The following is a 13,469-nucleotide window of genomic DNA, read 5'->3' as shown; positions in this document are numbered from 1 at the left end:
ACAAATTCAAAGACTTATCTCTCATCCAGTCACGGAACAGAATTTGAGCCCGATTCGTACACCGATCGTATCCGAAATGACAAGCAAAATTGATGATTCGGCAGCGGTGCATCAGTTCAACGTGAGACTCTCCCTGAATCTCATCGAAACCCATTTTTTCGTAGATCGGTTTCAATATGAATCTCATCAAAGCCTACAAATGGACGTTTTGAATAGTGGTAGCGGTTTATAGTTGTAAACCAAAAGCACAACTTACGCGGAAATGTTCGTAAGCCGGTTCTCTATTAATCATGTATGTCAAATATTGAAGACTATTTTCCGTAGCGGCCCACGGCAACGCATCGGCATGATTACCCAATCTCAGTAAAAATGTCAACGGAATATCGTACGACAATATCTCTGCTCTAGCCAAATTCAAAGCATCATCGACAAGTTGAGCCCTGACAACGGGTGTGAATTCATCGAAACTTCGACTTAAGATGACCCAAGAATCGTAATCGTAATTGACACGATAATATCCGGCCCGTTGAATATTGACGTACATCCAGTGAGTCGGATCAACGGCATTTGGAATTGTTATGTTTTTCGAGTTGGACAGCCAATAGGTTGGAAGACCATCCTGAGTGCGTCGGGCTTTCGTTTCATATGTGATTGGTATGAACCAACGCGTTGTGTCTTCATAATCAACTGCCGGTAGCATATATTTCTGTTGAGATATGGTCACATTGGCTCCACTTCTAACGACAGTCACAACTGGATAGCCCGGCTGAAGCGTCCACGTGTCCATAATCTTTTTAACATCAAAATCTTTTGGTAACGTGTTGTACTTGTGACCGAAATTTGTCATAACTTCCCAAAGGTCGTCCTAAATGACAAAATCGACATCAAAAAACCATTCGATGTGTGCACAAACCGTTCGTTTCAAGCAATTACCTGCACAGCATTATCATATTGGAACTTGTTTAAGTACGCCTGCAGACCGCCCTTGAACGCCTTTTCACCCAAAAATCCATTCATCATTCGAATGATTGACGCTCCCTTGGAATACGAGATTGGATCGAATATCCGACGTATATCGGATGGTTTCGAAACCGGAAATGAAATCGGATGACTGCTACTGTCCGCATCGATTTCCATTGCATTTTGCAGTGATTTTACCGAGAAAAAATCCATTATTTGCCATCCCGGTTCGATCTAGACACGTACAAAATGGAAATGAGGCTTTAATAACCGATCCGCTGGAGTCAACAATAAATTTCAATTTACATGCTCAATAGCCAAATAGCTCATGTATGTAGCGAAGCCTTCTTTCAACCACAAATCACTCCACCACTTCATTGTGACTAGATTACCGAACCACATGTGTGCAAGTTCTGAAAAAAGAATCATTTATCGAACGTCCATTCATTGTAAAACGGTCAGCCATATATACCATGCGCCAATACGGCTGTTACGTGCTCTGTATGTTCAGCTGATGATCGGATGCTTTCATTTTCTGGGACTAATATGCTGGCCTCGCTGTGGAACGACAAATTGATGTTATCAAATGGAATGAACAGAAATGGAAAGAGAAGAGAAAAAGTTGGGTGGGCATTAGAGGTGGTCGTATTTTGTGGTTTCTATGGGCCATTTGAATTTTTCGTTCTAGAAATTCGACTAAAGTTTGTGTAATGAAGATGAGGGACGCTTAAGAAAAGAAGTAGAACTTCAATCGAACTTTGCAGGAGAAAAGCGACCACGCAACATTATTCGTGTCGCAACTAGAAGAAAAGGTAACTGCCACTCATTTTAATCAATACCAATTAACATTAACCCTTTTCTTAAGAATGTTTAGTACTTTTGTACCAGTACCGTACCGCAACCCAAAGCTCAACATTTGAGCAAAAATTTGCTTTTCTTTTAATGTTCCCTGTGCTACAAATAAATTACCAGTGCAAACGAACATGACTGTTCTTGCAAACAGATCATTTCTATTTTAACTCTTCGCAATTGTCATAAATTTAACGTAATTTTTCTGTGCATGCAAGGCATGACAGACTGGTGATAAACCAAAAAATAAACTGTGATGTCAGGGTAACGTGTTTGTTGCATGATGAGACCTATAGACCAGATTAAATAAAAAATTCTACGGGCAACAAATAACTATTATTGCCAATATTGGAGATATCATTTCGAGTCCGACCGATGAGTTAAGTTTAAAAACCAGAAATTATCGGATATTCTCCAATTTGATTGTTAACCTTTTGTGAACGGCTATTTTATGTTTCATCGTCTGGGACCGTAAAAATAATCTGTCTAATAAATAATCGTCTGAAATATCAAAATTTTATGTCAAATTTAAGGAAATGAAAGATTTTGAAAATTCACTAACAATAGTTCAAAAGAGTCGTTAAGTGCTATAGACCACTGTTGCTATAATGCTTGCTGAACGTGAAAGGTTAAAGTCACAAATTTGAATTTTATCTTGATAAAATTGTCAGCGCAAGCACCCATCTCGATGCTAATTAGTTTTTATTACAAAACTTGTTTTTTTTTTTCCTTTTTCACTTGTTCAATCTGTGTCATATAATTTATCGCTTTAAGCCTGGTTCATCAAGTGAAAATGTATTCACGGGAAAATTGACATGCCAGGCCACACATTTGCTATTTTCTGTCAAATTTTTATTTTCACTCGATGTATAAACCAGGCTTTGAGCGTTTGTTCCTTCGACTAAGATTGACTTTATATTATAGATGAGTGGGTTACCCGAGCTTGACGAAAAAAAACCGTCCAGACCCAATCTAACGTTTCCGGGCTTTTGAGTTATCGGGTCTCAAATATTTCATTCGGGTTCGGGACAGGTTTTCAATAAAATGTTGATAATTTAAAAATGAAGTGGGAGTATTGTTTAGAAAGTAGTTTTTTAGGAATAGATTGTAGAAATTGTGATCGTCACTACCGCAAAAATCAGCGATGGCACTGCCTTCGAGTCGGTCTTTTGAGATACGCAATTTAACAATCAAAATCATTTGTTAGAAAATTAAATTTTCGGTCACATTGTCCATGAAAATATTGCGAGTCCTGTGAAATAGTGCTCAAATCCACAATACCCAGCGTCACATATAACCTATTCTAAGGTCGTTGATTTTAAGTCGAATATTGGGTCTGGGTTTTATTAGGGGGTATCTGTTATTTTGTGTGCAGAGAATATTTTTCCCAAATTTTTTTAGCCATTGAAGAAGGTAAAAAAGAATCGGAGAAAAATCCCATTAATTCACTTTCTTCGTACACTACGTTCATTTTTCGAGCTCTATCGTTAGAAAATATAGGACCCACCAATCGCCTCAGTTATTGAAAATCCCTGCAATCTATTGTTAAGAACATTTTTAAGTTGGTAATACGATAAAAAGTGCGTTAAATTGTAGCTCCAACACTACTTTCTTCATCGGATAAATTTAACTGACAGTTGTTAAATTTAGCAATGCTGACAGGAATTGCGCTAAAATAACACAGTAAAAGTAAACGATGAAAGCTGCGTTTCGTGATTTCCAATCGAAGATGGTTCTATAGAACCAAATCGCTATTCAAAGAGGAAATGCGGCATGCATTCTAGGAACATTAGGGAGAAGTAGAGTAGATGATTTTTATTTATTGTAATATTTATTTGTTGATGAAAAGATCGTTTTTTTACTGACTGCGCCTTTGTGAGCAGTCTTTTTTTTCGTTTGTTTAAATAAATAAATGAAAATTTTTACGGAAAAAAAAAAAAAAATAGTGTAAATAGAATTTACTGAAACAGTGTAACAGTGTATCAAACAAATGTTGGCACTGTAAAAATTTTTGGAAAAATATCATACAAAAATAGTATTTGGCAGCTGTCACACGAAGCACTTTGACAGAACTCTAAAAGAAATGGTGTTGTATGAAAAAGAATGAATCGAATTTTACTGTCTTTGGAAATTTTCAAAGTCAATTTTGAACTGTTGACCTTTCACTTCCGCCAATCGCAGTCACCTTATTCGATGACTAAAAACAAACCCATCAATAGTTTGACCAAAATATTATTTATCCTACGTAGCTTGCAGTGCCGTTCACGCTAACGGCTTTTTCTGAACAAATGCCCCCTGACTATTTTGAACAAAAAACAATTTTATCGGGTTTCAAAAATGTAATCCGGATCTAGTGCGGGTCGGGTTTTGGGTTATCAGTTTTCAACAACTTATGTCGGGTTTGGTTCGGGTCGGGTCAGGTTTCGAAAATCCTCGGCCCGGTTATCTCGACATTCAATGTTGTATTCACACATCCGTTCGATAAGGGTTGATGATTAATAAATTGAATGTAAAAACTTGTTGGAAGATGAACAAGGAAGAACACGCATACATTATACGGCACGACCACGCTCTTTTAAATACAGACTTTGGATAGATCTTAGATCAATAAAATTGATAGCCTGATACTAATTAACAAACAAACGTTATTTTGTTGTATTCTGGCCTAATTAGGATTTTTCTGAATTCCACATTGAACAAATTCTCAAGCGATTAAGTCACTCTAATCCGCACAATTTGTGCCAGTCCAAAAATGATTTCGAAACAATATTCGTGTGATAAGAACACTGCGTGTAATGTGACTCGATATAGTATGTGAGACATGACATTGTAGACAAATGGTTGGAATTAACTGTTTCGTGGAGATCGAATGTGTAAGCAATGTTTTAAAAAGAAATTTTTTTCGCCAGCATAATAAACAATAATGACTGACATAATCTTCACAGCAATATTGTGTGGTGTAATCACTTCATGGGAAAATAAATAGAGTTTGAGCAGTTAATAATAATGATATATTTATATGCCTGGAACCACCACACATACTGCATTCAGTTTCTTCTCTTTCACTCTCTTTTATTGCCCCGCGCAATGTAAATTAACGTAAGTTGATTTTAACCAATTAATATTTCTATTCAAAGTCATAAATACCAAATGTTTATGAGTGACATATGCGTTGAACTTGACACTGGCACTTAAAAATCTACTTAATTTACTGTTTGTACATTCTTCGACTCTATTCTGGACGGGGTCTCGTTAGTGTGAAGCCTCACAATTTTATTATGAACGGTTCGAATGCATTTAAAACCAACATGTCGGTATTAAACTGAGGGAAATTATTACGGAATACGTTCCGACGATGGAAAGAGTTTTTCATTTGTCGATTAATGAGATCATGATGATGTCAAATCTACATAATGCATTCAATGTGAGCTTGACCCCGTGATCTTTTGTTCCAATCAAATTGAACGGTTCAAGAGAGAGTATCGGCATTTACTTTAATTTAATCTGAAATTGACTTACCGAAAAGTGATCAAACCCCAATTTTCCATAGCGCGAAAACCAAAGTCTGGCACCGCGACCATATCAATTTTGGGCAATTGATATTTGATGCCAAAGTATTCTTCCAGGAATGGTAAAATTTTTACGGTAGCATCGTGTGTGTAGCCGGCCATATCAGCCACCTCTTTCCTGGTCCAAATGTTTATTCGCGGTAGATTTGATGCCAATGGCACAGTTGACACGTTTGCAATAACCAAATCGGACACAATAAATGCGACCAAGTAAGTGGACATTTTCGGTGTTATCTCGAAATCTTCTTGAATATATCCGGGTTTGGCAAAGCTAAGGAAAATTGAATTCGATTCATCAATCAAGCGGTCGTTTATGCTTAATGTATCAACTGCTTATCTAGTCTCGTGTTAAGCGAACATTTTTTACGGGATTTTTTTTTCGCTTAGTTTTGGTTCACCAGCGTGCATAAGAAACAGAATAGGAAAAATGATAGAAAAACGAACCTTAAGTTCGAACTGGGCATGTTTGATAGTGTCATCGATTTGTCTTCTTCCCGAATAATGCTAATCTGGAACTGTGCCTTTTTATCCGGCCGATCGAAGCAGGGAAACGCACGCCTAGCATCGATTGGTGAAAATTGCGTGCTTGCAAGCCATCTGAAATGGAATCGTAAACGAAAGTCCTTTAGGTACGATAATAAAAAGCGTTGTTTTTCACTGCCATTAATATTGCTTATTGCACGAATACAAAAAAAAAGACTTTACACCACCCATACTACACCATTAAGTTCACATTTTGAGGTGCGATTTTCATTTGAAACATTTTAACAAAAAATGGAAAATTACTTTGTTTCCTCATTCCTTCCATCTTTGTAGGACGCTCGATAAAATCCTTGTAGTGTGTCGGTTAGTATACTGATGAAATTCAATTGAATTTGAAGCGTTATGTTTTCATCGTTTTTATCGATTCCACGTTTTATGTCAATGATAAAGGTGTCGTTGTGCTCGCCGTATGCCGTTTCAATATCCAGCGGAGAGGCAATATCGGAAGGGTAATGAAATACTGTCGAATGATTAATTTATTTTTGGTTAGTTTTTTCCGTCTTTAATAGCCAGCCAAGCGATTGCAATGTAGTGCACGTCAGCGAAATTTATGTAGAAATTTGGTTCAGATGTTTATCAGCTGTAACTAATCCAATCGTAAATAGGTATAAGCAGTATGAGTGGACCAGCTGAAGCGAATTCCTATTTAAATTTCACTGACGTCGACTGTATAAATATTACCTTTGGCCTCCGTTATTGTAATGTTATTTATGTCCAACACAATCGGTGGAAGTCCTTTTTCCAGTGAGTCTCGTATCACATCAATCGAAACACTGCCATTACTTGTGCCCGAAATGAAATCTGGTTCGATCAGTAATCTGTGGATGAAAGATTAATCTTTTAATAAACAGCGACTATGGTTTTACGAGCAATATGAATTGAGTAAAGATATGTTGGCCTAGAGCATAGCACTGCTTCTAGCACAACCAATTATTTTTCTAACGTCAAAAGGCCTCAAAATTTTTAAATATGTATGCGTGCACGATTGCATGCGTTGCCTGTTTTTATTGACGGGAAGAAATCATGTCTCCTTTACGAGAAAATACAGTGTAAATTTTGATTGCTTAAGTCTCCGAATATTTCTGATGTTCATGCTAGAAGCAGAGCTGTGCCTAGAGTATACAGTGACTAATTGATCGATCCGATCTGTTCCTGTCGTCTTTCACCTGAGATTGAGACTTGTGTGCCTCAGGTTCAACAACTTTGGGTATTACGAACTCCACAATAAGGATTTGAGATTTTCGAGATGAAAAGCGCCTTGACGACCTCTTGCTAAGAACTGGTACTAGTACATTTGAGTGATTGATGAAGTAGGGCTTGGCAGTAGGAAATACGCGATCCTAGATGTGTGACCCACATTGTGGGTTTCCGCATCTATATATAGACGCCTACCCACACGTCGAATCTATCTCAGAGACACAGATTTTGAGTAAACTAAGGAAAATAAGAGAGCTTTCTGAAAAATTAATAGAATTGGGGGTCCCTGGTAATTATGTCTGTTCCACGCAGTGATGGTGGCCCTTCTCACTGAGCAGAATGAAATCATAATATAAAAGGAGTAGATGATAAAAAAGATATAAAAAAGGATTCCTAAGGATTTGTCATCGATAGTGTGTGCTAGCATTGCATCAAAATGAATCGTTTCATTGCTAAAAATACTCTTGACCGATTTTCTAGGTGCATTTCATAGAGATGTCTTATCTTTTGTTTTGATTTGGTGTATTATTTAGTGTGTTTTGCTTCTGTAAAATAGAACATTCTCCCATAGACAGTAAACACAAATTAACGGCAGCAAAGTCAACATAAAAAGCGTTCAGTCTAACGATCAATCCGTTGTTATCTTGACCGGATGTTCGGTAAAAACATGTCGAAATTATATAGCACAAAGCTGCGTCTTGACAACACACACTGTTCTCTTTCCCACTCTCTATATGCATCGAAATCTAATGATAATAACCTGAATAATAAACAATTTTGTTTTTGTTTTTAATCGGGCGCGATACATTGTAATCGGATTAATCGGAATTTATCACTACAAGAATTTACTCGAATTTTTTTGGGCATAGACTGTAATCAGGTAAGTAAGCGGTTGACTTATCAAAATTAACTGGAAGGCAATGTATACGATTTCCCAAACAATAAATTATTGAAATATGAAGCCAAGAAGTACTTCAGTTTGTAGAAATCTGTAATTGATAAACACAAACACAAACACAAGTCGTCTGACCAGAGAGCTATGACTAACACAAAGATGACAACACTTGAGAAATATAAAACCCGTGAAAGATTATTTGATAAGCGCATCTGGTGTAATGATATGATAACTTAAATATTATTTGAAGCAGTAACTTCCCTAGCATCAATCTCACTATCTTACTATAAACATGTAATTAAAATCGGCAAATCAAATTGATTTAATTTTATGTTCTGGTCTGTATAGATTTAGTGGATCTACGCCATTGAGGAGGCCAATCGTTTCGTCATAATCACAACGATGGCATTTTTATCTGTTTTTCTTGTTACGTCAACACCAACAACTGACCATCAATTACAGAAATTTTACTCCTGAAATCACTCATTGTCTGATGTACATGTAGGACGAGTGCGATTTGCATGTCGTACCCATACCATTGGTCTTGTCCTTGTTAGTTGAGCGAAAAATATTACGCAAAGAATACTAAAGGTAATGCAAATCCGCAGTTCCCACCTTCAGGTGAATTTAGTTTCGTTATGTTGCACAATGAAAGTATAAACCAGGTATGGTATGTTCATACAAACCGGAGGACATGGCGATTTTATATAAACAAACTCACGTCTCATGAGAGGTGAGTTTGTTTATATGAAATCGCTATGTCCTCTGCTACATGCAAAGTTTGACGTTCGACCATACCTTGTGTTGAAGTTCATTGATGTTGCACACATACTGAATTCGTTTGCGTAAAGTTGCAGCTAGTGGTGGAGGGGAATTCGATAACACTCATACTTAGGAGGTGCAACAACTTTTGTCCAAAGAAAATATGATGATGGCAACATTAGAAAAGTGAATTCACCTGAAAGTCGGGATCCGTATTTCCTCTGATCCGCTGAAGGTTTACATTACCTTCAGTGTTTATATACTTTGTATGTACCTTTACCAACATTGTGATGTAGTATTTGAGACTCACACGTAAATCGTAATCGCACTATAAGTACATCGGTATTTTACGTTGTCCCTGTGCAGTCTGACTATAGTGCAAATAATATTATTTGAAATATAGATAGTAGGATAGTCTGTGGGAGGCAATGCCCCTCATGAAATGAAAGGATAATTTTACTTTTTCGTTGCAGAGTAGCAACCAAAACAGATTTCTATTCTTTAGATGAAACTAAGAAAAATTATCTTGCCTATCATGGGCAAAACAAAAAGTTGGCACCTCTGAATATAGCCAATAGCTATTGCCACCGGGACAGACTACAAACTTCCCATTTGGCAAATAAAAACATCCGACCACGAACGTAATCTACTATTAGGAGGCTTTCGTCGCAGAATACGTTAACATAGATAAAATTGAGCAGTCGACTTTAGTCTATGCTGCTTTCCGAATCGATTAATTACAGTTGTATTATCCAGTCTACATTTCTTAATTAGTTTTCTTCGATTTAATTCGCCGATAGGATTGCTTGGAAGTGAAACATTGAACGGGTTACATTTAATTAATGTTGCTTGATAAGAAATTATTTTGTCGATGTATATAATGGATTAAGCTTTGTCCAGTAATATCAAAAAATTCTAAGCACTTCAACAGCTTAGACTATGTTCTATAAGTATACTCCCATAATGTATCCGCAATATATTTTCATTGTGCTTGTCGGTTGTTTGTTTGCTCAAAATGCGGTAATTACGAAAACAAAATGAGTTCGTCGCGAACCGTTTAACTAAATATTCAGATTGAAATTTGTAGGCAGTGCCAACAAGTCGTATCGTTCATGGAAACATTGCAGCCAAATATCAATTTCCATGGCACGTTTCGCTAACAATCAGCTATGCGAATTCGTCACATCGCTCATACTGCGGAGGATCTTTAATTTCGTCTCGTTATGTTCTCACCGCTGCGTCTTGCCTACTAAATGCAGTCAGCATCAAAGCCGACTTCGGATCCATTTCCTTCTCAACTCCGCTTCAATCACAGATCACTACTAAGGGTATGCTCCATCCACAGTTCCAACCCAAAAACAATGCGAACAATATCGCGATTCTTCAACTGAATGAGGACGTTTGGTATACCAACGATAAAAGGGCCATTTTGTTAGCTGGCCAGTCGCAGGCAAGCAATGCGTTTATTAATACAACCAGCTATATATCTGGTTTTGGAGTCGCCCAAAACGGTAAATTTGAAATGTTTACGTTCAGTGTGGGAATTCATGTTCCAATTAAAAAAAAATTTAATTGCATTTAGGAGATAGTTACTTGTCCGACAATATGCGATACGCGTTCACCACAGTCATTTCGAACGATGTGTGTCAACACTTTTTCCCTTCATCGTATGTTCGTAGCGAAACTATGTGCACAATGGGATACATCAACTCACTACAATCAGCTTGTTATGGTGATCAGGGCGGCGCCTTAGTGACGAATATCGGTGGAACATGGTATCAAATTGGTCTGATTAGTACAATTCATGGAGTTGGATGTACAGGAAATAATCCCAATTTATACACGAGAATAACCCCGTACATTCAATGGATCAATCAAATGACTGGAATCGCTATCAATCCGTAAATAAATTAACTTGGCAATAAATGTTGATCGAATAATTTAGATTTATCGTTTTGTACTTATTACTGGCAATAAAGTATAGTGAACGCAAGGAAATGATTGATGTTGATTCGTTATGTGATACAAAGAAAATTTACATTGGAGGTAAACACTACAATGAGTTGTAGCTCTAGAAGTTGTAGGTCATTGGGAGTTATAGGTCTTTAGGAGTTTTGGGTCTTGAGGAGTTGACGGATATTAGGAGTCATGGGTCTTTAGGAGTCGTCGGTGTTTAGGGATTGTAGGTCTTTCTGAGTTACTCTAGACGTTGTAGATCTTTAGGAGTTGTAGTTCCAGAGATTGTAAGTCTTTATGAGTTGTTTGGACATGGAAAACTAAAACTGCGCCAACATTTGCCTCGAGGAGCTTTAGTGCAAAACCCATGTGCAACTTTTGAGGCTACTAAAATCGACCCACTCTACAGCTGCAGTAAATGGTGATCTGATTAGTCATTCGCTTCGTCAATATAATGAGGCTCGACGAACAATTTCTTCAATTATTTTATCGATTTGTTTGTCTGAAAAGAATTCGCTATAAACACCATTGTGAAATAATATAACCTAGACAATAAACTTTGTCTTTTCGGTTTTATCTGCTATAACTTTCCGTAAAACTGATTCTTATCACATTCTAGAAACTGTCATTATTATACAGTACTTCAACACTTCACCCATCCAAATCAATTTGAAAGCAAAAATCTTGATTGATTATGTCGAAGGTACGCAACTTTATCAATGAGTTACAATAACAAAAAAAAACCGTGCAGCCAGGCGTTTTGTTATACCCACAGCACCTTAACGACAGCCCAATCATCAACGATTCTTGAAAATAATCCCGTTATCATTGATAGCTCAAACTACCAAAGATTATAACTGAATAAGTGCCATTTCCGATACGTTCGATATATAAGCGAGGACAGACGTGTTGAAGTTTAATTGAGTTAGTTACAGCATAGAGTACGAACATAAAAACAAAATGATTAGCAAAGTGATGTTCGTAATTTTTTTGCAAGCTTTAATCTACAGCCGCGGCAGTGTAGAGGTATGTTTTGATAACAATTTGAGATTGAGAAAATTATTTAATAAATAAAATGACTCAGGCATCGCCAGTGACCCGAATAATTGATGGATCAATCGCTCACCATCACCAGTTTCCATGGCACTTATCCCTTCAAATAGTGACAAGTACTTCAACAAATATACGGTATTGTGGCGGCTCGCTAATATCAAACCAATTTGTCCTGACCGCCGCTTCATGTCTTGTTGACGCTACAAATGTCCGGATCGATATGGGATCAGTATTGTTTCTGGAACCACAATTCAGTCAAGAGTCGACACAATTCGTTTCTCACAGTCAATTCAATGGACAATTTAACACAAACAATATTGGAATAATTCGATTGAGAAGCCCAATATCCGAATATTCCAATACGTTAAGAGCTATCCTGATTCCGGGTACTCAACACGCTGGTGACCAATATGTTGGCGTACAGTCATATATATCGGGTTATGGTGTGTACGTGTTAGGTACGTCCATTGTGCTTATAGGTGTGGAGAAAGCAGTGACTTATTGTTCATTTTTTCTTAAATTGCAGGTGGTAACGTTTTGTCAAATCAACTGAAATTCGGCCAACAAACGACATTAGCGAATGTAGAATGTCAACAGAGTTTTGATGCTCGATTTGTTCAGGCTGGTTCCATATGCGCTAAATCGAACGCTACTCAAACTGTATGTCACGGCGATATAGGTGGACCACTTGTGGTTCAATATGGAGATACGTGGATGCAAATTGGTATCGCAAGTACAATAAGCGCGAATGGATGCGCTGGTCCAACTGTTTATACAAGATTGACTTCATACATTGATTGGATTAGGACAATGACCGGTATATCCAACGATCATGTTTAAAATTTAGAGAATCACTTTAATTGGGAATAGGACGAAAATCTGATAGCTTAAGTCGAAGAAAGCCGGTTTCAACACTGATATTTTTAAAATTATTTACATCGTCAGTATCCGAAATATTGCAATAGAAAATAAATGTTTTTTATTAATGAAAGATATCAGAGTTTATGTCTAGCTTGATCAATGGGTCTACGGTTTGATCTCAAACTGGGGCTTTTGACTTTAAGATTGTACATTCACTTATGGTTTAATGACTTTAAGTGAAAAACATCAGGTGCTTAAGCCCTTACTTTAACAGCAAGAAATTTGCATACAGAATAATATTCAAACAATTTGTCACCATAAGATATATATGATTGAGACCCTTATAGCAGGGTCAAACAATATTCTTCTGCATACATTTCTAAATGTGAATGCTTTCGACGTAATTTCGTTGAAAATTTAAAATGAAAATCGACTAAGGGCAAACAAACGCAACGTTCAATCATTTTTGTTCATATGCACATACCAATGAATAAAAAAATCATTTAACAAATGAATAAGCTGACGGCATTCCTCACCTCCTACTGCAATGCTATCACTCAAGATATTCTCTTATCAGAGTGTGTTGAAATTTACTTTACTATGCTGGTGCATGTAACAAGGCTATTACATGTATAGGCAATAACCTTTACATCAATCGCATAGTAAAACGTCGTACTACACACGGAAAATAAAGTGATATCTCGTATCACGATGAGTAAAAGTACCTCGGGCTGCCGCCCTCGGATACTTTTTCTCATCTGGATACGAGATATCACTTTACTTCCCTTGCATAGTAATGTACTATTACCTGCCACACCACGAAA

General features: G+C 37.1%; 3 protein-coding genes across 9 annotated transcripts in view; 2 read left to right on the top strand and 1 right to left on the bottom strand.

Annotated features, from left to right (window-relative positions):
• The window catches only part of LOC119070586 (aminopeptidase Ey), a 63,336-nt gene that overhangs the window by 3,596 nt on the left and 46,271 nt on the right, over positions 1–13,469 (bottom strand). For all 7 annotated transcript variants that reach the window (XM_037174999.1, XM_037174997.1, XM_037174998.1 and 4 more), the window contains 9 exons: positions 6,603–6,739; positions 6,165–6,381; positions 5,823–5,975; positions 5,329–5,649; positions 1,433–1,518; positions 1,267–1,373; positions 934–1,194; positions 257–865; positions 3–193 (listed from right to left, as the gene is read on the bottom strand). In XM_037174999.1, coding sequence (XP_037030894.1) covers positions 3–193; positions 257–865; positions 934–1,194; positions 1,267–1,373; positions 1,433–1,518; positions 5,329–5,649; positions 5,823–5,975; positions 6,165–6,381; positions 6,603–6,739 — 2,082 coding nt within the window. The remainder of the gene's footprint in view (positions 1–2; positions 194–256; positions 866–933; positions 1,195–1,266; positions 1,374–1,432; positions 1,519–5,328; positions 5,650–5,822; positions 5,976–6,164; positions 6,382–6,602; positions 6,740–13,469) is intronic.
• LOC119070587 (collagenase-like) lies at positions 9,636–10,780 on the top strand. Its single transcript, XM_037175004.1, has 3 exons — positions 9,636–9,795; positions 9,863–10,286; positions 10,358–10,780. The coding sequence occupies exons 1-3, from the start codon at positions 9,715–9,717 to the stop codon at positions 10,678–10,680; spliced, it is 828 nt and encodes a 275-aa protein (XP_037030899.1). The 5' UTR covers positions 9,636–9,714; the 3' UTR covers positions 10,681–10,780.
• LOC119070589 (collagenase-like) lies at positions 11,607–12,775 on the top strand. Its single transcript, XM_037175005.1, has 3 exons — positions 11,607–11,757; positions 11,816–12,242; positions 12,311–12,775. Exons 1-3 carry the CDS (start codon positions 11,692–11,694, stop codon positions 12,622–12,624), a joined length of 807 nt encoding a protein of 268 aa, XP_037030900.1. The 5' UTR covers positions 11,607–11,691; the 3' UTR covers positions 12,625–12,775.

Source organism: Bradysia coprophila (genome assembly GCF_014529535.1).
Source record: "Bradysia coprophila strain Holo2 chromosome X unlocalized genomic scaffold, BU_Bcop_v1 contig_98, whole genome shotgun sequence".
Classification (NCBI taxonomy): domain Eukaryota; kingdom Metazoa; phylum Arthropoda; class Insecta; order Diptera; family Sciaridae; genus Bradysia; species Bradysia coprophila.
Note: the sequence above shows the minus strand (reverse complement) of the source record. Positions and strands in the feature narration are given on the sequence as shown.

What these genes read in the sequence shown, in the direction of transcription:
- LOC119070587 (XM_037175004.1), top strand. Translation starts at nt 9,715, where the DNA reads ATGTTCTATAAGTATACTCCCATAATGTATCCGCAATATATTTTCATT. An exon ending in GTTTGTTTGCTCAAAATGCG is followed by an intron (nt 9,796 to 9,862) that starts GTAATTACGAAA and finishes TGAAATTTGTAG; the next exon opens with GCAGTGCCAACAAGTCGTAT. An exon ending in TTTTGGAGTCGCCCAAAACG is followed by an intron (nt 10,287 to 10,357) that starts GTAAATTTGAAA and finishes AATTGCATTTAG; the next exon opens with GAGATAGTTACTTGTCCGAC.
- LOC119070589 (XM_037175005.1), top strand. Translation starts at nt 11,692, where the DNA reads ATGATTAGCAAAGTGATGTTCGTAATTTTTTTGCAAGCTTTAATCTAC. An exon ending in ACAGCCGCGGCAGTGTAGAG is followed by an intron (nt 11,758 to 11,815) that starts GTATGTTTTGAT and finishes AAAATGACTCAG; the next exon opens with GCATCGCCAGTGACCCGAAT. An exon ending in TTATGGTGTGTACGTGTTAG is followed by an intron (nt 12,243 to 12,310) that starts GTACGTCCATTG and finishes CTTAAATTGCAG; the next exon opens with GTGGTAACGTTTTGTCAAAT.